At 40.8% G+C, this 26,330-nt stretch overlaps 1 protein-coding gene across 1 annotated transcript in view; it reads right to left on the bottom strand.

Moving 5' to 3' along the window:
• Nucleotides 1–26,330, bottom strand: part of Vwa8 (von Willebrand factor A domain containing 8) — a 355,260-nt gene that overhangs the window by 326,584 nt on the left and 2,346 nt on the right. Inside the window, exon 2 of the mRNA XM_055609598.1 lies at nt 9,483–9,560. Coding sequence (XP_055465573.1) covers nt 9,483–9,560 — 78 coding nt within the window. The remainder of the gene's footprint in view (nt 1–9,482; nt 9,561–26,330) is intronic.

The following is a 26,330-nucleotide window of genomic DNA, read 5'->3' as shown; positions in this document are numbered from 1 at the left end:
GTCTTGGTAGAGGGGCTCCCCTAAACTGAGGAATAGGGCAGGGGGTGTAGGAGGGAGTGTGGGGCTCAGAGGAGAGGAGGGATTTGCCTATTACCAAGACGTAAATTGAATGAATTAATAGAAAAGAAAAGAGAAAGTAAAATAAAATTAAAAAACCCACTAAGTGGCATGGCCTGGTGCTTTGTATTAATTAATTACCCCTACACACACACACACCCCCCCAGATTCTTACTGTTCTGTAAACAATCCCTCATGCACTCCTCATTAGCTAAATAAAACTCCCTACACCTGGGCAGGGCAAAGGTGAGGTGGGAGGAGCTAAGGTGGAGGGGCAGGAGGATGGAGGATCATGGGAAGGAGAAGAAAGATGGAAGAGAAAGAAGCAGAGCTGCCATGAGATAATAAAAAAAAAGAACCACATGGAACTGGAGAAAAGACTCAGAGAATTGTGGGGAAAGGAACGCCCACATGAACAATATAAACCAGTATTTTGAGACTGTGAATGGAAAGTAGTCCAGATAGGAATGGTTAAAGCAGATGGCATCCAATGTGGACTGGAAGATAATGAGATAGCATAGGTGGAATTATCTTCCTAGCCCAAGGTGAAATAAGGCAAATCTAAAATCTAACAGGTATCTGTGTCTTTTACTGATTATGAGAGTGGGTTAGATAATACTGCCCTAATAATTATAGGGTTAATAATAAACATTATTAGCCCAATATCTTTTATTTTCCACAACAACCCATACACATTAAGTAATTTTTGTTTTTTAATTAATTAATTTTTGAAGCTGTTTCTGGGCTCAGTAAATAAAGGCTTGTCAAAAGGCTGACAATTTGAGTCCAATCCCTGGGACCCACACAGTAGGAAAAGGCCACCTCCCACAAATTGTTCTCTAAACTCTACAGATGTTCTGTGGTATTTAAAGAACAATGAAGACTGTCTTCTGAAAGACTCTATGCCACCTGGGTAGTGGGACACTTGCAGTCCTCACATGCCAGGAGACTGAAGTAGGTGGATCACCTGAGTTTAAGAGTTCAAAGCCTGGGCAACATAACAAAATGACAGCACAAGACAAATTTTCAAATGAAGATGAAATAAAGCAGAACTATAAATTTCTTAGAAAAAGGCACAAATATCATCAGAAACACAAAGAGCAGAAGTCAAAACAAACAAAAATAAACCTAATATAATAAAAAAAAAAAACAACTACCACCCAAGATAATAATGACAACCATGACTAAGCAAAGTAACTAAGAAAAAAGTAAGGTCCCTCTCCCTCCGCCTGTTCCTTTCCCTCTCTCTGTTCCTCACCCTCTCTCTCCCTCTCCCCCCCCCCCACAATTGATGGGATCTGTTGAGAGGACCAGGCCTGACCCCACCAAAAGAAGTCACCAGTCCCAGGAAGTATGCCATAGGTCACCAATTCCAGAAACAAGACCTTAACATTCCCTGCCCAAAGAATAGCCTGGAGATAACCACAAAGGGAAGGTATCTTCTCTCAGGGTGGGGCATCAGTGCTGGGCAGCCTTATATTCAGGAATGCAGCCCATCAACTACCTGGATTCAAGCCAGTCAGGAGTTGACCCTTGTAACTTCTCTGGCACCCAACCAGTTTGGGCTGATTTGAACCAGTTTAGAGAGCCCCCAAACCCTAATCAAGCCCTAGCTAGCCCTACCCAATCATCGACACACTTGGTTTTGACCTGCGCCAATCGCAATAAAGGTGACCTAACTGCCCCTGAAATTCCCCTCATTTCCTATAAAGGCCTACATGCCTTTGTCTAGGGTTGCCATTCTGCCTGGATGGTGGCCCCAGCACGCTGGCCTTCTGCAGAATAAACGCCTTTTGTGGCTTGCGTGCTACTTGAGTCTGGGGTCATTCTTTCAGTGTCTTCTGGACCCTAACACTGTAGCCATAATATATGAAAACCTCATGGAAATTAATTTTCAAAAGCAAACAACTCAATATCCTCAAATGGGAAATGGCTTTGGTATGCATTTCATAAGTGGAAATATGAAAATGGCTAGTAAGTAAAAGAAAATACCATGTACAGCATTACTCTTTTGAGAAAAGCCAACAAGCCATGAGAGAGCTCAATTCTGGTAAAAGCCTACTACTAGAAGAACAGAGAAAGGACCTCTGAAAATTCATCTCTCCAATTAAAAAACAAATGAGAACACTGGTAAAAAATTGTTCAAGTAAATGTTTTTCCAAAACTCTAGAAATTAACAAAAGGTTCCAATTGTCTGACAGACATTAACCCAAGGAAAATGGGACAGCCCCAGTAAAACTGAGTTTGGTGGTGTTTTCAACTTGTCCTTATTCCATCCCAGACTCTATGGTTATCTAGTAAACCAGTCACCCCCCATCACATCACAGTGAACACCAGTACTTAGCAGCCACTGAAGGGGACAAAAGAGGTTGGAGTGTCCCCAAAAGCCCATTCCCAGAGAATTATCCCTCAGGCTGGTCTGGCAGCGCGCTCTACAATGTTCATTCTCAGAATTTGTCCTTATTTAGCCTACTCAAAGCTCATTGTGTAAGAAGAGCACTGTGCCCACCCCCCAAAAAAATCAGCTACAATTATTTAGCATTACAGCTGCCTGCAGCAAAGAAACCAATTAGAGTTAAAAGGGGGATGATCAAAAACCGTTAAAAACTAAGAAGTAGATGCTCACCCAAGGCTCCAATATATATGTAAGAACTTAGAAAGCCAAGCATACACCCAGTCAAACACCAGGAACATCTAATGTCTTCCCTCTGGCTGGCCCTGAGGGTCTGCGTAGGCAGAAGGTAAAGACACGTTTACAAGGAGGGTGAGGAACACACAGGGTGGGTGCATGGCCAGGCTCAGCAAAGGTGTGGAGCGCAGCCCGCACTACCCTAAGCCGTTCCTTCTGTTCTGAGGCGGCAGCTATAAGCTGAGCCTAGTCTTGAGTAGCTCCACTTTTCAAACAGCAGTGTCCAGGTTTGTTTTCTGTCGCTGTGATCAACAATGTTAGCAAACCAACCTGGAGAAGGAAGGGTTTACTTCAGCCTACACTTTCACATCCAACTCCATCACTAGGAAAGTCAGGGCAGGAACTGAGGCAGAAACCTTGAAGGCACGCTGCTTACTGGCTTGCTGTCCGTGGCTTGCTCAGCCTGCTTTCCGATAGAATGCAGGACCACTGCCCATGACGCATAGTGGGCTGGCCGCTCCTACACGAGCTATTAATTTAAGAACAAAACTCCACAACCATGCCCACAGGCCAGTCTAATGGAGGCAATTCCTTAATTGAGGTTGCCTCTTGCCAGGGGACTCCACTTTGTGTCTTGTGTCAGCAGTTGGCTAGATTCTGAGAGCAAAAGTTGAGGCAGAGTGACTCAGCATCTTGTTTGTATGAGTACACAACCACCATCTGTCTGGCTCCACCATGGCACAGACTGTTGGCGAACATATGAATAAATATGGACTTACCAAGTTAAATCAGGAACTCATGGACACAACCAAATAACATCTGAAAACACCCAACACATGTGCTTATCAACTGCACCAGGTGTACCTCCCACACCTGGTGCTGCAAAGTCCCATCCCACCTGGCCCTTGACGTCTGAGATACAGCAGCACACACCTCCTCATCTGGTTGCTCTCACAAGGCGCAACAGAGTTGCCACAGCAAAGAACCTCTGTCCCCAGGCTCCAACACTTTCTCCTCCCAATGGCACACAGACTACTTGAAACCGACTTTCAAACCTGCCTTGCCTCTGCATTTGGCAACTCTGCTCTGAACAGATTTGTGTCTGGAAGTTGTGAAATTTCTTATCCAGACATTTTCCTTGCCTACGTCTGAGCTCTCAGCCTCTGCTTTCAAGTCAGGCAGTTTGAACTCTGTAGCCTCCTTAGTCCTTTCTTCCTTCCTTTCTTTCTTTTTTAAAATAATTTATTGACTTTACAACCCAATCGTAGCCCCCTCCCTCTCATCTTGGTCCCACCCTCCCTCCCTTTCCCCCCATTCCCTTCCCCTTACTAGCCATTTTGACACACACACAGAAATATGCATACACAACTATACAAAATATAATAACGTAATTTCAGAATTAATACACTTAATACTGAAGCAAAAGAACCCATGAATGCCAATGACTGACCAACAAGTGAATTCAGTAGCACTTGGGAGAGACTGATGAGACTGATGTACAGCTTGTGAATTTTCTGTTAATAAGTTCTGACTTTGTAGAACAATACAAACATGTCAACCTGTTTCTAAAATGGCATGCTCACAACAAAGGCTCCTCAGTAAAGACCAACACAATTACTACTTCAGGGCATTTAAGAAATCTGTGTGGCCATAAGGTGACCACCAAACTATAAACTAAAGGGAAACCTTCAACAAAGAATACACAATTTAGAGAAATAGCTAAGTAAAATCGCTTAAAGGAACAGCAACAACAAATCCTACAAAAATGACTGTTTTCCACAGCTTTAAGTGTATACTTTCAAAATCAGAAGCTACTAGAACAAAGAAATGAGAAAGTATGGCTCAGATGTGCGTACAAAGTTAATGAAAGCTGTCTGAGGGGCTGGAACTGTTCTCAGTGATAGACAGGGACAGACAGACAGACAGACACTTTGTAGATGTGTGCTGGCTATTTTTTGTCAACTTGACACCTACTAGAGTCATCTGGGAAGACAGAACCTTGAGAACTGCCTCCCTCAGATTGGCAAGACTGTGGGGCATTTTCTTGATTCACGGTTGATATAGGAAGACCAGTTCACTGTTGGCAGTGCTCTGGGCAGGTGGTTCTGTGTGTTAAAAGAAACCAGGCTGAGCAAGCGAGTGAGCAGCATACATCCATTGCCTCTGCGTCAGTTCTGGCCTCTAGATTCCTGCTCTGAGATGCTGCTCTGACTTCCCTCAGATTGACTGTGACCTGAAAGTTGGAAGACAAAACAAATACTTACTTCCCCAAGCTGCTTTTGCTCATGATGTTTATCACAGCAATAGAAATAAAACCCAGCAACTGACCATTATAAATACGTTCTAAGAATTAAAAGAAACTGTGTAAGGAACTAAAGGAGAGCATGACATGAAAGTATCATCAACAAACAATGTCAATAGACAAAATTATTTTTAAACCTCCCAAAAGAAACTATGAACTTGAAAGCTACAGTAAGTAAAAGGAAAGATTCACTAGACAGGCTAAGAAGATGTGAGCAAGTAATAGAGTCATCTGGTGTAAAGAAAGAGTGCTGAATGGATGAGGAACAAGTCAAACCTGAAGACAGACAAACTGCTATAATCCAGCCTACAAAGCAGAGATGAAAAAGGGGGACAGTCCCAGATGCTGATTGCAATTATAAAGATTATAAAGTCTATCAACATATCAATAATAAGAATTCTAGAGAAGAAACAATGAACAGAGGAGGAAAGGAGGGAGGAAGAGAAGAAGATTAAAGGGAAAAAAATGACCAAAATCTTGACAAATTGATAAACTCAAAAATTAGCACTACATAAACATTGTATTATGTCATTTTTCCAATGTTAGAACCAAATACCTGAAGCATCATGGTAGGAGAAATGAGAGAAAGAAATCAATGATAGGGAGAAGGCAAACTGGGGGGAACGGCAAGTCTTGATCGTGTGTGTGTGTGTGTCTATAAGGGGAAGGGTTTATTTCATTCACAGATCCATAAAACTGTTCATCATTAAAGGCTGTCAGGACAGGAGCTCAAGCAGGGCAGAAACCTGGAGGCAGAGGCCATGAAAGGGTGCTACATACTGGCTTGCTCCCCATGACTTGCTCAGCCTGATTTCTTATAGAACCCAGGTCTAACCACCCAGGAATGGCATCACCCACTATGGGCTGGGCCCTCTCCCACTGACCACTAATTAAGAAAATGCCTTACAGCTAGATCTCATGGAGGCATTTTCTCAATTGAGGCTCCTTCTCTGATGTCTCTAGCTTGTGTCAAGTTGACATAAAACTAGCTAGCACAGCCTTCCAAGACAAAAAGTGTCACCAAGTAGCCGTGAGGTATAACAGCATTGTCAGAGGCTGTGTGAGCTTACTGAGGCTGGTAATGAAGTACCAGAATAGATGACCTACTCAAAAGAAACTAACTAGCTCCTGTTTCTTCAGGCTAGAAGCCCAAGAGCAAAGGTGTCTGCACTGTTGATTGCTGCTAAGGGCTTTAAGGGAGAGCTAGTGCAGGCTTCTTTCATGGGCTTGGAGAGGATGTCTTCTTCCTGCATTGTTGCTCTGTCTACTCTCTGATTATGTCTGTCTCCAGATTTCTTCTGGTAAGGATGCCAGTCACTCTGGATCAAAGGCTGTCCCAATGATTTCACTTCAGCATTGATGAGTAGGTGGGAGGACACAATTTAGCTTATAACATGAGCTCGGGACTAGCTGTAGTTACCTCCTACATCAGCTGAGGAGTAACAGAGAAGGGGACCCACTGAAGATGCCAACAACATGGTCCCCAGTTGCCATACCATAGCTGATCTAGGAGTCTTGATCTTTTTAAAATGAATCACTGTCAGGGCCAAGGCCCCATCTCTTAAAGGTTCCAATATCCCATCAATACACTCACACTGGAGGCCAGGCTTCTAGAGCAGGAACCTCTGCTGGACAGATGATCCGAGTCAAAAGATCAAAAGCCATGAAGAATCTTTCTAATAAAAATGACAAATGACTTATGGTGGAAGGAGGGTTACTGATGAGATTAGTAACCTTCACCTCCCCAGAAACCGGGGAGGCTGGAAGCACCAAGATAACATATTCAAAATCCCAAAAGAAACTGTCAACTGAGGAATCTGTATCTGGTGAAACAATTGTTGAAAACATAAAGAAGAAATTAAGACATTTCTAGATAAGAAAAACAGAGCATTCATCCATAGCTGAATTGTGGTACAAGAAAAATCAGACTGATATAAAAGCTCACTAGACAGCAATTCAAATTCATCCAAAGAAAAGACAATTAGTAAAGGAAACTGCATGGGTAAATATGAAAACAATATAAACATGCTTTTGTCTGTGCTTTCCTTCTATTGCCTCAAAAGACAACTTCATAAAACAATAATGACAAAACTGTCTGTGGACTTTCTGGGGTGCTGTGGGAAGAAGTATATGCACCCACACTTCTCTCTCTGTCTCTGTACACGAGTGTGTGTGTGTGTGTGTGTGTGTGTGTGTGTGTGTGTGTGTGTGTGTAAGGAAGCCAGAGGTCAACCTTGGGCATCATGCCTCAAGCATTTTTGTCCTTCATTTATGAAACACAGCCTCTGACTTGGTCTAAAACTCACCAGTTAGGTAAGGGTTGCTTGCTTTCAACCCCAGGAAGCAGCTTGTCTCTGCCTCCCCAGTGCTGAAATCAAAAGCACGTGACACTACACCCAGCTTTTTTATGTGGGTTCTGAGAAACAATCTAGGTTCTCATCAAATCCAGACTTATGGATAAGGGTGTAATACACATGACAGTAAAAGCACAAAAGAGGTAAGAAGGAAGAGACTGACAGTATTTTAGATATTGGGGCTATATTTAATACATATATGTATATTTATGTAAGTAAGCATAAATCTGTACAGCATTGCTTTAAAGGGTCAGATATCATACACAAAGACTGGAACACAGAATAGAATATGAGGGTAACATGAACTGAGCCTAAGGCCAGATTAAAACAACTAAGGACTAAACCTTCCCAAGGTCAACTTAATTTCCCAGGTTATTAAAAGTTACTCTGAATTCTTGACAGACTAAGTGAAATTATTTTGATCACTGAAGTGACTGAAAGTCATTTGAGAAATGCCAACCAAAACCACAGATAGCAGGCTGGAGAGATGGCTCAGAGGTTAAGAGCACTGGCTGCTATTCCAGAGGTCCCTAGTTCAATTCCCAGCAACCACATGGTGGCTCCCAACCATCTATAATGAGATCTGGTGCCCTTTTCTGGCATGTGGGTGTACATGCAGGCAGAAATTGTATACATAATAAATAAATCTTTTAAACAAACAAACAAACAAAAAAGCTACAGCTACCACACCACATGTCAGTGAATAACTATAGATAAAAAGGCAGAGCCTGGTGGCAAAGACCTGTAATCCCAGATATACAAGAGACTAAGACAGAGAGATCAAAGGCTAGCTGAGTGACACAGCCAGTTCAAAGCCATCTGGGCAACTTAGTGAGACACTAACTGAAATATTAAACAGCTAAAGGCAGCTTGGGGTGCAGCGCAATGGCCAATGCTTACATAGCAGGCTTCCAATCCTAGCATCTCAAACAAACAAAAGAGACAAGGACAAGTATTAATGAGGGCACGGAGAAATGGGAACCATGATACACTGCTCATGACAATGTAAATGGTGAAAGGGCTTTGGAAAATCATGTTTAAAGTTCTCAAAACGTTAAACAGGGTTACAATATGACCAGCAACTCCTCTCCTATGAATGCTTGCAACAACCACAACAAAAAAGAAAACATTCTTATATAAAATTTTATAACATTATTCACAATAGACCAAAATAGAAAATTTGCCCATCCAAACGCCCATCAACTGATGAATGAGTAAAATGGATGTAAACTATCCAAACAGTGGAATATTATGCAGTCACAAATAGCAATGAGGTAACACATGCTACAACATCAAACATTACAAGTAAAACATACCACTAATATGCCAGACAGAGAAAGCATATGGTAAGTGACCCCACCACCAATGACCCATCCAGGACAGGCGGCTGTAGAGCCACACAGGAGGAGGAGAAATGAGGGAGTAGAAGAAGTGGCCACTCGTGGTCACATGGTCTCATTTTTCAGGAGTGATGAAATTGCTCTGAGGTGAGAGAATAGTGAGGACTACACACCTTAGAACAACTAGGAAGCAATGGTTTTAAATTTAAAAGGTGGACTTCAGGGCTGGAGGGGTGGTTCAGCAGTAAAGACCACTTGCTGCTTTTGTAGAAGACCCAGATTCAGACCCAACACAGACATCACATGGCACACAACCATTTATAACTCCAGGTCCAGACACCCTTCTGGCCTCTCCAGGCACATGCTCACATGAGGTGCACATACATAAATTCAGGTACACACATAAGATGAAATAAATCTTTTTAAATGTGAACTTTATAGTGTATGAATTAAATCTCAATAAAACAAAATTTAAACCAATGGATATATTTAGCAATATAGATGAACTTCAAATTCATCTTCTTAATGGAAAGAAGCAAGACACATATACACAGATGCACATACACACACATACATACACACACACATATAAATACATATCATACATACATACACACAATACATATACATATATACACATACATACACAAACACACACGGACACACACACAAATGCCACACACACACCATAATGGTACTATTTTCATAAAGCTAAAAAAATACAGCTGATTATTATGGCAAAAAAGAGAACAATGGTTTCTAGGGCAGGGAAAAGCAAAGACACAAATAACATTTCTTACTGTAGTTCTGTGGGACAAGTTCTGGATTCTTGGGAGTTTTCAGCCTGTAGGACACATCTCCAATATTAACTGTTTCACCTAAAAAAGAAGGAATGCAATCATTACAACAGACAAGTGACACCCATAATACTCTGATAACAATGATTCTCTTGACCTTCAGGGAGAATGTCACACAAATGCACCAGGCACGTGTCTAACATCCTATAAATAGTGTAAGTTATATCAGAGAAGTAAATACTAAGAAACTGCACAGTTCAGGAGCTGGGCTGCCACATCAATAAATCATATTAACCAGACTCTTATTTTATGGTAATAGCAATATTAATATAGGCAACAACATTACAGAAGATACATTTTTTAAAGTTTTTTATATTTATTCACCTACATGAGGAGGGTGTACACACATGGAGGTGAGAAGGCCATCTAAATAACCCTGAGCATATTTTATTTCCAGCTACTTTTATGATCTGATTCTATGTCCCCCACAGGCTCATGACGTGAACACACAGTCCTTAGCTGGTGTTTTAAGAGCTTCTGGGAACATTAGGAGGTGGAACCTAGGTGAGAAGACTAGGTCACTGGGATTGGACCCTCTCTTCCTCTGGTCCAAGCCCAGTGTGAACATTACTGCCCCATGCCATACCTTCCCAACCATAATGGACTGAACCCTCTGAAACTATGAGACAAATAAATGTTTTCCCCTCTAAACTGTCTGTGTTGGGTAATTGATACCAAAATTGATACCAAAAATGATGGGAGGAAGGCAGCCCCGTTCTATAGTCACTTGAGGTTATAGGACCCCCAAAAAACTTGTCTACATGCCCCATTAGAATCCACTGTCGGCTCCAAGAACACTGAAGTTTTATGACTAACTTTATAAAATTGGTGAATTCATGAGCATATACCCAAAAGCCTTAGACTAGCAAGATGTCAGCCAACCACCAACCTTTGTTCTTTTTCCTTCTTGGTTCTTCCTCCCCCTTAGCACTTCTTGGTAGACCTTTTTCCCACCAGCAGGCTATCCTGAGCCTGTGCTCTTGCACCTGGCCCATCAACCAATCAGAATACACACACACACACACACACACACACACACACACACACACACACTCAAATTAACCAGCCAAAATAATCCCACCCAGATAACTAATTTACATATAGGTGGAACTAAATTTGCAGGACATTTTGATGCCTGTTCCAAAACTCTATTTGACAACCCATTTTTCTGGCTGTTTTAAGCAATCCTGTTTGCTTACAATCCTTCTGTTGCCTGTGCCCATAATCCTTCGAGATTGTTGAAAAAAAAATTTACCTTGGATCCAGGAAATGGGTAATAAAAAGAGGGGTCACTAATGTGACTGAACCTGACCTTGCAGTTCTTAGGTCACTGGAACTAGTTTGTGGGCAGGAAGTTTGGAGATGCAGGCTAGAGAAGTCCCAGGATGCTATAAGCAGAGCTCAGCAGTTAACTCTAATGGACGCACAGGGGACCAGAATACCAACAGGAAGTCACATAGTAAAGACCGAACTCACGAGGTTTCAGATGGGGAAAAGGACGTTATCAAGAACAGATTACAAGGTTTTCATGCTATACACCAGCAAAAGAGTTTTCTATATTCTGTGCATTAATGTGAAGCTGAATGAGGCTGAATTCAAAATAAGACTAATTTGACAGGGGAAATTTCAAAACGTTATATACCATTTGAGCCATAGCACGGTTATTGTTATCTGCTTTAGCCAGTCTTTTATTGAAAATAAGAAGGAAAAAGCAGAGTGTAAGGATTTCAAAACTATGCAGTCTATTCAAGAAAGGAACATATTAAAAGTTGATAAGGAAGCCAGGCAATCATGATACATGCCTTTGATTCCAGCACTTGAGAGGCAGAGGCAGGCAGATCTCTGTGAGTTCAAGGCCAGCCTGGTCTACAGAGTGAGTTCAGGAACAACAAGGGCTTTACACAGAGAAATCTTGTCTTGGGAAAAAAGAAATGTTGACAAGGAGAATGTGGCTGGCTTTGTTTTTCTCTACAAACACTACTGTGGATGGAACCCAGGACCTAGGCAAGAATTCTACCACACAGCTGTATTTCCAGCTCAGTGGCTGGCTCTTGGATCACCTCCCTCTGAGGGGGTGCAGCCTTACTAGGCCATAGATGAAGACAATGCAGCCAGTCCTGATGAGATCTGATGGACTAGGGTCAGGTGGAAGAGGAGGAATACCTCCCATATCAGTGGACTGGGGGGGGGGGGGGGGCATGGGAGGAGAAGAGGGAGGAAGGGCTGGATTGGGAACAGAGGAGGGATAGAGTTTACAAGAGGAATACAAAGTAAATAAATTGTAATAAATAAAAATAAATTTAAAAAAATAAAAATAACCTCAAAAATGTGTATGGATATTTTGCTTGCATGTATGCCTGTGTATAACATTCATACTGGTATCTGCAATAGGTCAAAAGAGAACATGGGGGGGAAGGGAGGTGGGACTCATACTAGGCATTGAATATAAGCTTTATCCCAATCCAGAAATACAGTAGTTAAAGAAATTTAGACAATTAAAAAGAAACCTAGAGCCAAAGTGCCTTGAGGGCATTTCAGGAATTAGAGAAACTTCTCTAAATTCCACTGTGTTAAACTATAAACTCATTTGAAAGATTTTCCCTATAGAAGATGGAACTGGTAGGACACTCAGCTTATACAAAGCAACCTGGGGGTAGAGGCACAGGGCTGCTGAGATGAGATAGCTCAGCAGCTAAGAGTACTGGCCTCTTGCAGAGGGCCTGGGTTCAATTCCCAGCACCCACATGGCTGCTCACAACCATCTATAACTCCAATTCCAGGGGATGTAACATACCCTTCTGGTCTCCAAAGGCACCAGGCATGTCATAGACAGACACGCCTGGAGGAAAAACACCTATTCACATAAAATAAAAATTAATTTAAAAAAAATTTTAAGATTTATTTATTTTCTATGTATACAGATCTCATTCTAGATGGTTGTGAGCCACCATGTGGTTGCTGGCAATTAAACTCAGGACCTCTGGAAGAGCAGCCAGTGCTCTTAACCTCTGAGGCATCTCTCCAGTCCCCTAAAAATATTTTTAAACAGAACTCTAGGGAAGTGTTTTTCCAGGTTCAGCCACTACTGGGGTCAGTTACCAGAAGCCAATGTGGCTGTGAGTCAATGGACCTGGCTATTCCTTGAGCTTGTGGGAGCTCTTGGCATTACCCAGGCAGTGCTTGTTTTGTAAAAATACAGAATGCAAGCGTTATGAGGTCTTGAAGGCTTCCACCCAGATTTTTTTTTTTCGAGATAGGGTTTCTCTGTGTACCCTCAGCTGTCCTGGACTCACTTTAGAGACCAGGCTGGCCTCGAACTCACAGGGATCTGCCTGCTTCTACCTCCCTGAGCACTGGGATCTCAAGCATGAGCCAGGACACCCAGGTTCCACCCAGATTTTTAAGTTAGGTCTGAAAGGTTAGGCAATGTGCATTAGGGTAAGATTTCCCACAGGGATTCCCTGAGAGGAAATACATAAAACTATGAGGATAAAGCTTATTTGTCATAAAGACTATAGGATATTGGAGATGTCAGGGGAGTGGAATGTCTGCTGAGGAATCTGCAGGCAATGAGCAGAGCCACTTGAGCCATATGTGTCAGCGGGCTACACACAGTGACACCGCCAGGGTTGAGCTGCTCAAGTACACTGGAGTTTGCCATAAGCACCAAGTGACTCACATGATCTTACTTACCTTCCACTGGTAATCTCCCATTCCTCCCTTTGGGGATATGCCATTGTATACTAAAAGCAAATGATTTTCCTTTCCATTTTATAGACTCACAGCTGAGTTTTCCCTGGGCATCAGAGGAGACTCTGAATTTGGAATAATATTGCAACTGTCAAGATTGAAGGGACTCTTGGATATTAACTAAATACATCGTGCTCAGGAGATGGCAATAAGCTTTTGGGTACCAAAGGCTGAATTTTATGAAATCTTTTAATGTTCTCTGTTGTTTTTAACAGAATCTCAAATGTTCAACTTTAACAATAACATTTACTAAAATAAAAAATAAAAAAAAAACTTGGGAGCCAGATGCTGGGGTGAAAGCACAGCTAGCTTAATTGATAGAGCCCGAAACTCTTAATCTCAGGGTTGTAGGTTTGAGTGCCTTATGGAATGCTAAATGTTGTTTTCAACAAAATCTCAAACATTCAATTTACCAACAAAGATTTGGGAGCCAGATGTTGGGGTGAAAGCCTACTAGTTCAGAGAAGCAGAGAAAGCACCCAGCTGACTTTCCTCCTCAACCAACATTCCAGAAGGAAAAAGGAAGCTCTCCCTCAAACGGAATGTCCCTCCCTTCTACTTCCTGTGGATCCATCCTCCTGACTTCCTCTTACTCTTTATGCTTGTTTCCTACGTTCACTCCCTGTCAATTGGTTGCTTGTTCCACCTCTAGAGCTATGGCTGATTTTATTTAATTCAGCAGAAAGCTCTTGGCTGAAAGCTCTAGGGCTGAGCCACACCACAACTAGAAACCGGTTTTCCCAGTAAATATCACAATCTCAGGGTTCAGAGTGTTATCGAATATACTGCAACAGTTCACCATGGTTCATGATTTGAACATTTGGTTCCCAATTAATAGCCTTATTTGGGAGAAGTTCTAGAAAATGTAGGAGGTGAATCCTTACAGAAGAAAATAGGTTACTTGGTGCGTCCATGAGGTGTTTTTCCCTGGTTGTTTTCCCACCCACCACAATGTGGGCTAATGGCCTCCACACCATGACAGACTGAACCCTCCGAAGTCATAAGCAGAAATAAATCTTTCCTCCCTCAGGTTGCCCATGTCAGGCATCTGGATCACAATGAAGAGAAAAATTAACTAATGAAATCATCCAAACCATTGGCAGGGCAGAATCTCACATCCTTCAGATTTTTTACAAAGACAAGTTTCTAGCAGCTCATCCTCAAAATTCAACATGTCTAGGTCATAAAAGAAGTCAAACCAAATGGCGTAAGTGCTGAGAATTTCTAGATAAAGCAAGTGAGAGGTGGAGAAAGTGCTCAACAACCTCTACAGAATTCTATTTTGTAAGTCTAGGTTAATCTGACTGTTCTGCAGTGCTGGCCTAACCCAACCTCCCTCTACTTTTCTCCTCAACAGCAAAACTGGCCAGGTGACGCCACTGGCATCTAGAACATCATCTAGAAAGGTCTCAAAGGCATGCAAAAGTAACTGCTCAGGCTCATCCTTCAGTCTGGCTAGCTCAGAGCTGCTGAGGTACACTGGACAGTAAGACCTGATGCTGTGGTGATGACAAAGACAGCTAACACTTGCTGAATGATTACTACCTTCTAAATTCTTTATATAGTCTCAAACTAGCCCTCTATGGCAGAGACTTTCAAGGGAGAAAAAAACTGTGACTCTGAGAAAGTTTTTTTTTTTTAATAGAGGAAAGAATTTATTAAAGACACATGATAAATTGAGAGAAGAAAAGCACTCTACACAATGCTAAATCCTTGTTAGGTTTACTATTAGCTGCCAGAAGGAGCCAAGATAAAACACACTGAAAACAAAAGTGTAAGGGTTGCAAACTCCCTCCATAATCCACCAGGCCTTCTCCACAGGCAACTTTTTCTTCCTTCTCATCACAGGGGTTCTTGAAGTATCCACAACACCATGTGGAACCTGCAGAATCAGCATCTCCATGCAGACCACTAAAGTTCTGGAGTGTCGTGTGTTACACAATGGCCTTCATTGCAGCGAGTCCCAGGGATTCACCTCCTCTCTCTCTCTCTCTCATCCTTCCCCACAAAAAGTGGGCCATGGTGGTAGTATCATCTTTTCCCTCTTACAACCCAATTCATAATAGTCCCAGGCAGCCTTCTCTCATACTTCCCCACAGACCTGCTCTTTCTGCTTGGTTCTTCACAAGCTAGCATCTACACAATGACTAGAACAACCACATATAATCAGAGACAAGTCATGCTGGGCTTCTCATTAGCCCTCTGGGCTTTGTGATGACCTAGAGAGGGTGTTTTCAATCTGACTCCTGCATTTCCTCTCTGATCTCACCTGGAGTTGAATGATTCACACTCATTCAACTCCAGACACACTGGTCTCACTAGATACTGAATGTCTGTTAGGGTTTCTATTGCTATGATAAAACTCCATGACCAAAACCAGCCTGGGAGGAAAGGGTTCATTTGGCTTACATGTCCACATCTTAGTCCATCACTGAGGGAAATCAGGACAACAACTCAAAACAGGCACGAACCTGAGAGTAGGAGCTGAAGCAGAGGCCATGGAGGAGTGCTGCTCACTGGCTCATTCCCCACAATTTGCTCAGCCTGCTTTCTTATAGTACCTAGGACCACTGGACCAGGGGTGGTCATCCACACCCACTCTCTCACCTTCATCAGCAATCAAGAAAATACACCACAGGCCAGTCTGGGGGGGGGCACTTTTTCAACTGAGGCTCCCTCTCCCCAAATGACTTGTGTCAAGTTGACATAAAGCTACCAGCACACTGAACATTTTGTACCAGTTTCAGGCCTTTGCACTGAATTTTCCTACTGAATGAAACCCTTTCCCTAAACAGAGCTGTTTGTGCGAGTGCAAGCAAGGAGCAAATGGAATATTGTTTATATTCAAAATGAGGAACTGAAAGAACATAATCATTAGTCACACGCACAATTCTGAGCAAAATCCTGTATTAATATACTTTCAAACTGTCCTTTAACTTTCTGGAGAAAACCGAACATGCTCACCAGGATTTGTCAGCCATCATACTGTAGCTCCAGCTTTCCAGGACAGGACTGAGGCTGGCCTTTACCATGCTATGTAGCTCAGGCTGGCCTTGAACTTGTGATGGGGCTAGTACCACTTATGCTCTATTTCTCCAGTGCTGGGACTATAGGATTGTGCCACCACACCTGCCTGCCATCTTTAGGAATGCAAGGTGAGCATGCCCAGAGGCCTTCTTGACCACCATTGTTACAGCATGAACAGTCCTCCATTTTAACTTTTCAAACATATATGTGTTTCATGACCTTAACCTAAGCATGCCCCAAAACTGTAGCCACCTTCCCTTCTTGAACTATGAAGTGAGCATGCTCAGGAATGTATCCACAAAATACTTTCCTATATGACTAAATGGACTGCCAGGAAGAAAAAAAAAAAAAAACCCTCCATGCTTCCTTTCCTTTGCTCAAGAAGAACATTGTTTTGGGAGAGACTCCATGCAGTTCTCACCTGCTGCACATAAGAAATCCTTCTTCACTCTTATTTTTTAAGCCTGTCCAGTTCGAGCCTCACACTCAGTAAAATGTCAATCTATTGGATTTCATTTTATGAAAAGGAACCACATGAAAGTGAGAGGAGAATTCAAGAAAAACAAGGGGAATGTAGTACTCTGAAACTAACAGAAAGTCATGACCAACCCTCTGCCCAAGGGACTTTGGAGAGAGCAAGCAGATCAGACCTAAATTAGGCACAGTTGTGTTGTTTCGTGGATAAACACAGCAAATTTCTGGAAGGAACCTAGCAAGAAGGGAGATGGAGAATAACTATTATGGAATAATAAGTTCAACAGAACTGAAGGTAGAAATAAGATAAACCCAAAATATGCCTAGATAATTTAAATTCTCATCTCCATAAATTAAGAAAGAAGCAGAAGATAAATGGTTACAGAACCTAGGAGTTGCTTCCTGGTCCTTTGACTAAACCAAGGGTAGAGCTGAGGACAGAGACACCCTGAGCCCATTCATAGTACTAACCCTAAATACAAATAACAGCGAGATTCGTATTTTTAATGCATCCATAACATTAGCCAAAATATGGTACAGGCATAAAGCAAGCCTCAGTAAGTTTCCAAGGGTTAAAACCCTGAAGTATGCTTCTTGACCAAAATGGAATTTAACTAGAAATCAGTGACAAAAAAAGGAAATGGAAGATCCCCAAACATTTAACCATCAAGCTAGAGGCTTTTTTAAAACACAAAGGAAGAAACTACAATGGAAATTGTTTTCGTTGAGAAAAGGGACAGATCAACTCTCCTGCAAATGAAGAGGAGGAGGCATGACATTGAGTGAACTGGGTATTTAATCATTTCTGCCTTAAAAATCATGAGCTTGTCCGTCTTTGGCTATAGTGCTAGACTTGGGAGCCATCTAACCCATACCAATAGCTCTGCCCTTTACACAATTCCTAAATGCCTGTTTTGGCTCATCACTTTCCTGAGTAGCACAGCTGCCAGTGGACTATTGTACACCAGAAACACCTTTACTTCATCTGACAAAAAAAGAAAGGAACTCTACTCTCACCTGCCTACCATCTCCAGCCAGCTCCGCCTTTGCTCTCCTGCTCCGGCTGACTGACCTGAACCTTCTGCCTTCCACACCTCTCATGCACACTCCTGTACTCAACTGCTGCTCAAAAGCATTATCTCCTCCACTGACTCTTCCCCAACCTTTCCTCTGACACAATCTCCTCTTCCCTCAAGAACATATCATCCTGTTTCTTTCTGCAAGCATTTCTCAGGTTGTATTATAATTACTGACAGTGGAAACTGAAGAGTTAGCTTGGCACTTGCTGCTTTTCCAGAAGCCCTACGTTTCATTCCCAGCACCCATTTGGCAGCTCACAATTGTCTTAAACTCCAGTTCCATGATCTTCAATGCCCTCCTTTGGCCTTCATGGGCACTAGGCACAGAAGTGGTACACATACATATATGCAGGCAATACACATCAATTAATTAATTAATGTTAAATTTAATTGTAAGTACTTATTGGCTTTCCTATTTGACAATGCTCTTGGGGTGAAGCTATATGAGGACTTTCCAAGGTTCAGAACACAGCAGTCTTCCAGAATCAATTTTCAAACTTCCAAGTGTTCCAAATAGTTCCTTCTCTGACTTATTTTCCTACAGTACCCTGTGTCAGGGTATCAGCTAAAGGAACATATATGTGTATGGTAAAAAGCCAGCATCCTTTTTGAACACTATAACACTACTCAAGTCAACGTAAATAAAACTGTCTCAAGATATTAATGTTCGTACTAAAAGTAAAGATTTGCTTTTGAGCTATTTTGGTCTGTGCTGGCTTCTGTCAAATAAAGCATATTATAGAGTGGAGAAGTGAGTATTATCAATAAGCCAAGCTGGGCAATGTCAGACAGCAAAGCATAGAGAACTTCAAACACAGCTTTATTACACACTTGAAGATACGCTAAATATTCAGCTTGTCTCAATTCTTATCTTGAAAACATGCTACTTCTTTTTTATAAAACCACAGCTGAGGGCCAGCAAGATGTCATGCTGTGGGGAGAGTGCTTGCCACTAAGCCTGAAACCGAGGTCAATCCCTGGACCTATATGGTAGAAGGAGAGAGCCAACTCCTGAAAGTTGGCCTGACCTCTTTGCACATGTTCACATTCACACAAAAAATAATAATAAGATACATTTTTAAGAGTACTACTGAACAATTTAAATATTTCATATAATTGATAAGAGATGCTGATCCATTTAATGTAACAAATAGTTCCTGGTAGAGCACTAGAAAGTGTTCACAAGACTCTGGCTAAATATCAGAGGGAACTTAAGTGTTTCAGAACAAATATGTGCCTTTCAACCAGATAGGCAAAAACTTATTCTCAAATAACATCATGAAATATTTAACCCCATTAGTTATTCCCCATTGTATAAAATTCTATTTTCATGCTTTTATTATGACAATGTTGAACTCCAGCCACAGAACCAATTAGTTTTCTGCTTCACTAAATACATCAAAAGTATGGGCACTGAAGCTTTAAAAATTAACAAATTTATTTCCAATGCTTATAAGTGATTTTTACCTAATTATTCCTCAAACACAATCAATATACATTACTACACATTTAACAGAACACCATGCCTCTACCATAATCCTTAGTTCATAAAACCTTATCATTATACTGTATTCTTTTTACCAACTTTTTAAAAAGATCAAAGGTATAAGTTCATTTATTATGAAATATGTTATCAATGTAATGAATGCAGAAAAGAGAAAAGAGTCACAAATATAACCAAAAGATTCCCTTACTGGTTTCAGTAAACCAGTTCACAGATGTCCCAAAACTTATTTCTCAATATCTTTTGAAATTTTCATTCAAAATAAACTGTATTACACTCATTTTAACTAAAAGGTGTAACACCTTTTTCTGTCAGAAAGGCTAACTTGAGTGATTGGTTTGACAGGTATCTTTATTAATAGTGAAAACTTAAAGAATTTGACAAAATGTATGTAAACATGTCATAAACCAAAGTATTTTCTCAAAATTAAAAAATATTGTACTAACAAAAGTATTTCGAACTTAAAGTCCTTTTAAAACACACTAAACAAGGAGCTACCAAGAAAAGAACTGATAAAGCCATTTGATAAATCTTAGTGAGATGATTTTAATGACCCTCCCAGGAATTAAGATACAAACGACATCACTAGGCAAGCATACATCCTTCTGAAAGCCAATGGTTTCTGTCTGTCCCAGCTTGCTTCCTGTCGCTGTGATAAAGACCACGACCAAAAGGAACTTGGGGGAAAAGGACTTATTGCATCTCCCATGTTGGAGGCCACCACTGAATTAAGCAAGAGCAGAGATTCAAGCAGGAACCTGAGGCAGAAATGCAAGCACAGGTCATGGAGGAACACAGCATACTGGCCTGCTTTCCACGGCTTCTCAGCTTGCTTCCTTAAAGAACACAGGACCACCACCTCAGGAGTGGCACCATGCACAATGGATTAGGTCCACAATTGGCTGGGTCCACAATTGGCTGCGTCCACCATGAGCTGGGCAGTCCCTCAATCACTAACCAAGAAAAAAAACACCACAGGCCAATCTGATGAAGGCAATTTCTCAGTTGAGGTTGCTGCTTCCCAAGTGACTCCAGTTTGTGCCAACTTGACAGAATCTAACCAGCTCGATGTCTGGTACCAACAAAATTGAATAAGGCCCTAAGCAAGCTGCCAATTAATATACAGATCAACATATTATTGTTGACATATAATTTAGAAAGTCTGGAAAGGCCTAATTGACATTGCTACAACAGAATTGCTTACATTCTAAGAATAATTAACATTCAACTGAGGAAGAGTAGTTGTATTAATTAGTGAATTAGTATTAAGAAATATTTAGCTGAGAGAATGGCTCAAGTCATTAAAATGTATCTTTCCAAAGAGTTATCAAATTTTGTAACACCGATGTCATATTGAACAACTATACACTATAAGAAAGGTTTAAAGAAACATTCAGATTTTTTGTTGCAGAAAAGTAATATGAATAAAACTTTTAAAAGAAAAGGCATATTCAGATAAAACCATAAAGTACAAGTAAAGCTGAAATACAGACTCAAGGAGATGAAGGAGTAAGAAACATCTGATGGCCAAGAGCCTCTAGTCTTTCAAAACACAGTGGCAAACAAGCTACCGGATAACCCAGTCCCACTAAGATCTGTTGAGAAGAAAGTGAAGCAGAGTTCATCTTAACTGTCAGTGTTCACAGTACACTGGAAACAACAGCCTTTGCTACTGTTCATGCCAATCAAAAAACTTCCAGGGAGCAACCTAAAAATATACAAAACACACATATTTGCGAATTCTTTTAATAGATGAGAAAAATGTTTAAGGACTTGAGACTACTGTTTAGTTTTCGGAAATGTTGTTCTTGTTAGAGGGTGGATGTTTCAATCATCACTATATCCTGTGCCAAATACAGTATTTCAAACTCTAGCTATTCAACGAATGCTTGACAAGTGAACAAATGATTACTTTTAAATTAACTACTGTCCTCTGACATAATTGTTTTTAAGCACTGAATAGTAGTTTCTCCACAGCTTTTGAACATATACTATATACAGACATGCTCACAAGTCAAGCCATTTGTAACAGATTTATTTAAATGAGGCAATTTAAGGGGCAATGTGAAAATCAACGGGTAACAATTTATATAGAAGAAACCAATGCGAGCTTCTCTTGAGGATAACCTTTTTTGTTAATTCTAAGTTAAAAATTTTAAAGTCAGATTCAGTCATACATTCCTGTAATCCTAGAAGGGTGCCACAAATTCCAGGCTGCCCAAGGCAACTTTACATTACATCAAAAAATCAAGTAATTAAAAAGGTGCCACACCTTTTATCCCTGCAGTCCCAGGCAACTGGTTCTGAGTGAGTTTGAGGCCAGGCTGGTCTGCATAATGAGTTCCAACCAGCCATCACTATGTAAGACCCTGTCACGAATAAAGAGAGCCAGAGTAGGCATCACGACACATCCCTGCACAGAAGGGAGGAAGGCTGAAGGACCAAAAGTTCAAGGACATCCTTGGCAATATACAAAGCTTGAAGCTAGCCTAGACTACAAGAGACCTGCCTCAAAAAACAAAAAAACAAAAACACAAAACAAACAAACAAACAAACAAAAAAACCCTTGGGGGTAGGTGTGGCCTTAAATATGATACTCAGTGACAACTACTAGAATAATTAGAGTGCCCAGAATGAGCCCGCTTAAAAAGTGCAAGTACAATGTTGCTGAGTATTTAATTGCACTTATATAATACATAAAGCAAATAAAGCATATAGAAGCTAAATCCATGTACTATACAAAATTGTCACAGGGAACTATAGTCAATTATCATGTCTCATTCAGACATGGAAGAAATATGCTTGAAATTTTTAATTTAAAAGATTCCAAGATCTAAAACCTTCCAAAAAGGGTTTTTGGTTTTTTGTTGTTGTTGTTGTTTTTCCAAAAAGGGTTTTAAATTTAGAAAATATTTAAAGTAGGACTTTTTAATTTTACTTCTTAGAATATTTCTTTCTTTAAAAGGATTTCTTAAAGGTTAATTTATATGTTTAAGATAATAAAAAGTAATTATTCTTATTCAAACTCCTTTGCCAATTATTCAGTGGACAACTATTGTGTTTAAATATCCAGAATTTTTTACCCATTCTTTGATATCAGAATTCCTGTCTCCAACAGAGAGCCTAACCCTGACCCTTACCCTACACCCCGAGGGATGAGGTCTCTGCACAAGATAGGCAGGACAACCCACCCTCAGGCCACAGTAACTGCTTCAAAGATGAGCAGGTGACTGACGTCTTGTCATAGAGAGCCTGGAAATTTTGTCCATAGTTGGCAGTTTCTTTGACACTGAAATACAAGGACAGTGCAGGTCTGGCACAGTGGCACACCTTGGATCCCAATGTCTGGAAGGCAGAGGCAGACAGACCTCTAGGAGTTCCAGGCCAGCCAAGGCAACCTAGTCAGACCTTGTCTAAAACAAACAAAAAGAAAACAATGCAATTCTCGCATATGGTAAGGCTATCTATCACTGTTTCTTCTTGAAGAAATCCTGCTAGACATTGAAACTAACAGAACAAAACTGAGTCTAGTGAAGGGAACCTGTGAAGTACGGGAACCAAGGGAAACGCAGGGAGCACACAAGCTCTAAAGATGGCATTCGAGCACCAAGTATCCAGTCTGACCAGAAAAAAAAAAAAAAAAAGAGCACAACCTTGGAGCCTGTCAGTTACCGTGCTTCTCGGTGTATACTGCTTTCCCTTAAAACCAATGGCTGTTGAGTGTCACTGTCATTCTAGGAAGGCAAAGGCAGGTCCAGAATGCATAACAGTGTCATCTTACAAACAAGAGATGGCTCAGAAGCAGGGCTGTGGTGGCGCATGCCTTTTGTCCCATGCTTGGGAGATAGAGGTGGGCAGATCTCTGTGAGTTCTGAGGTCTACAGAGAGAGTTCCAGGACAGTCAGGGCTACAAAGAGAGACCCTGTCTCAAAAAAGGAGAGACAGAGAGAGATGCTCAGAAAGGAAAAGAGCCCAGGTTACCCCTGAGGACATTCTGAAAACAAACATTCCAATAAAAAATAATACAATAACTCACAAATGTTCATCAATAAGTTGATCTCAGAGCAAAATTTATTAAAGCAAAAGATTCCCTAATCTTTATATAGCATACTTTTTCCCCTTTATATTAAATATCAGAGGAAAAATTTGAGCTGTCACATTTGTCCACCTCTAGAATTTGGCCAGTTTCTGTCCTCCATGGCTCTGGCCTGTTAACACTAGACAGTTCCAGAAATCTTTTACTCCATGTTTAATCAATATAAAATTTTACACTGACTAGCTGTCAGTTTTATTTTAAACTGACAATTTCCCTTTTTGTTGATGTTGCTGTTGTTTTATTGTTGGTATTTGAGACTGGGCCTCTCTACATAGTCCTAGCTATCCTGGAACTCACTTTGTAGACCAGGCTGACCTAGAATTCATAGTTATCCATAGGGCCTCTGCCTCTCAAGAGCTTCAATTAAAGGTGTACCCAGCTTTGATAATTACTTTTCAACTGATACATGGGGGTGGGGGGGTTGCTTCCTTAAAATGTTGCTACATAGGACTCAGAGGCAGAGGCAGGAGATTCTCTGTGACTTCAAGCCTACTCTGGTCTATAGAAGGAGCTCCAGGACAGCCAGGACTATATAAAGAGACCCTGACTCAAAAATAAATAAATAAAATCTTGCTACAACTAATAATTTTAATTTAATTGTTTGATAACCTCTGAAAAAAACTGGATATTTTGCCCAAATATTTCAAGATCTTCAGCAATCTCAAAACTGCTGTTTAAGGAATTCTGTGGTAGCCCTTCTCAAATCTGCATGTAGTACAGATTACAGGCTATGATTCGATTAATGAGCATACTACCTTTGACCACACTTGGCACTCAGTTCTGTGATCCGTCCTCAGGATACAACTGTAATGTTAAGAACAACTTGGACTGAGGATCCTTTGTACTTCGAGTTCTACACTAATGAAAGCCCACGCCACTTGACTTTTGCAACACCTGTATCTGAGCCAGTCCCAGCAGCTTAATTACACTCAATCACCAGCTGTCAATTGATCAGAACAGACCCAAATTAAGCAAATGCTGGGCAAAACTGAGCTGTTTCCACATCTTATGTCTGTGGTCTGTGAGTGCTTGCCCACATTGTCCAGCAGGTCTGAGCATCTTAGCTTTGAGCTGCTGATTCTATCAAACTCAAATTGTTTTGAGATTTTATTTTAGCAGGAGCTGAGCAAACAAACTGGCTCAGCTCCGGGTTCTCAACAATGATATTACTGACATTTTAGAATTCACAATTTCTTTATTTTGAAATGTTATCTTGTGCTATAGACTGTTAGCAGCACGAGCAGCCTGGACCCACTGCTGCCAGCAGCACCCCTTTCCCTTGGTTCATCTCGGGTATTACCAAAATCCTCAGGGTGAGGGAAATCACATCAGGCCAATAGTTTAGTCTAGTCCAGTCATTTTTGCCCTTTGTTGTTATTGTACTGGAGACTGAAGCTAGGATCTTGCGCATGGTAGGCAAGCACTCTCTCACTGAGCTAGCCCCAGCCCACACCAGTTTTTAAGAAGTATACAAAACTTAGAGCAGATTAAAAAAAACTAAATGATCAACAATATCCACCTAAAGTCTGTGTGTTCCTGATATGGATCTTAATGATTCATAAGATTACAAGTGTTTGAGATCTTACTGTTAAAGTCCTTAATACACAATGAAGCCTTAATACACAGAAGATCCTCAGAGTCAAAAACACTGTTCTAGATCAAAGTAGCCAATGAATTCCACAAGGTTCAACAGCTGGTAATTACAGAGATAAGACTAAACCATGACAGTTGTTCTCAGCTAAAACCAAAGTTCTGAATTTTAACTCTCCAAAGTCACACAATTATTTCTATTATGGCCCAAGGACACAATCTTTAAGTCACAAAACATATATAAGCATGAATATCTTTTTTACTACTTTTATATAAAAATATTTAAAATAGATATTTTATATGTTCAAGAATGAGAAACTGATGAATGATAGAATAGTCTCAAATTAATAGCTAATTTAAGCATATAGGGCAGTATTTTTTAAAGTTCTGAATCATGATGATGATAAATTATACAAAAAAATATGATCCAATTTATACAAACACATATTTGTACAAATAATTACTTGTACAGTTAGACATTTATAACCTGACAGAATCAATATCAAAAACTTGATGGCTATTAAAGTGATGGGAGAGCCGTTTGATAGGATTTGTCCATATATTTCGATTTTCTAAATGAAAAATAGCTTATGCAGGAACATTTTAGTGTTTCTATAAGCACATCTATTTCACACACGAGACATCCTAAGGGGAAAAAGCAGTGACATCTACATAATAGTAAGTGGTGGTAAAGGAAAGCAGGAAAGGCCATGGGTTTCCAGGCTCATCATTTTGTATGATCCAGAGCTGTTTCCAGGCTCATCATTTTGTAAGATCCAGTCCTCCTGAACCAGCTTGCTGGCTCTGTGATGATGTCACAGCGATCTGAGTGGTCTACTCTGTGAAGTGATAACCTCCTTGCTGACTGACAATCTGTTTCTAAAACATTGAGATATCACTGCTTCGAATTAAACCACAGAGATCAAGAATTTACAAGTTATAGAGTCCATACCATATGATAGAAAAGGATAAAAAGCAGGAGGCTTAAGAGGCTGTGGGTTTAATTGGGGTGCTTTGGGTTTGTTTTGGGTTTGATTTGGTTTGGTTTGGTTTGAGCTTTTTTGAGACTTTATCTTTCTACATAGAGCTACATAGGCAGGAATTGTTATGTAGACCAGGCTGTCTTTGAACTCACTGAGAACCTCCTTCCTCTGCCTCCAGAGTGCTGGCATTAAAGGTATGGGCCACTACACGCAACTTGTGTTTGTTTGTTTGTTTTTGGTTTGTGTGTGTGTGTGTGTGTGTGTGTGTGTGTGTGTGTGTGTGTGTGT

This window comes from Psammomys obesus, unplaced genomic scaffold (assembly GCF_907164565.1).
Source record: "Psammomys obesus unplaced genomic scaffold, mPsaObe1.curated_primary_1811, whole genome shotgun sequence".
Taxonomy (NCBI): domain Eukaryota; kingdom Metazoa; phylum Chordata; class Mammalia; order Rodentia; family Muridae; genus Psammomys; species Psammomys obesus.
This window is presented reverse-complemented; position numbering and strand designations above follow the sequence as displayed.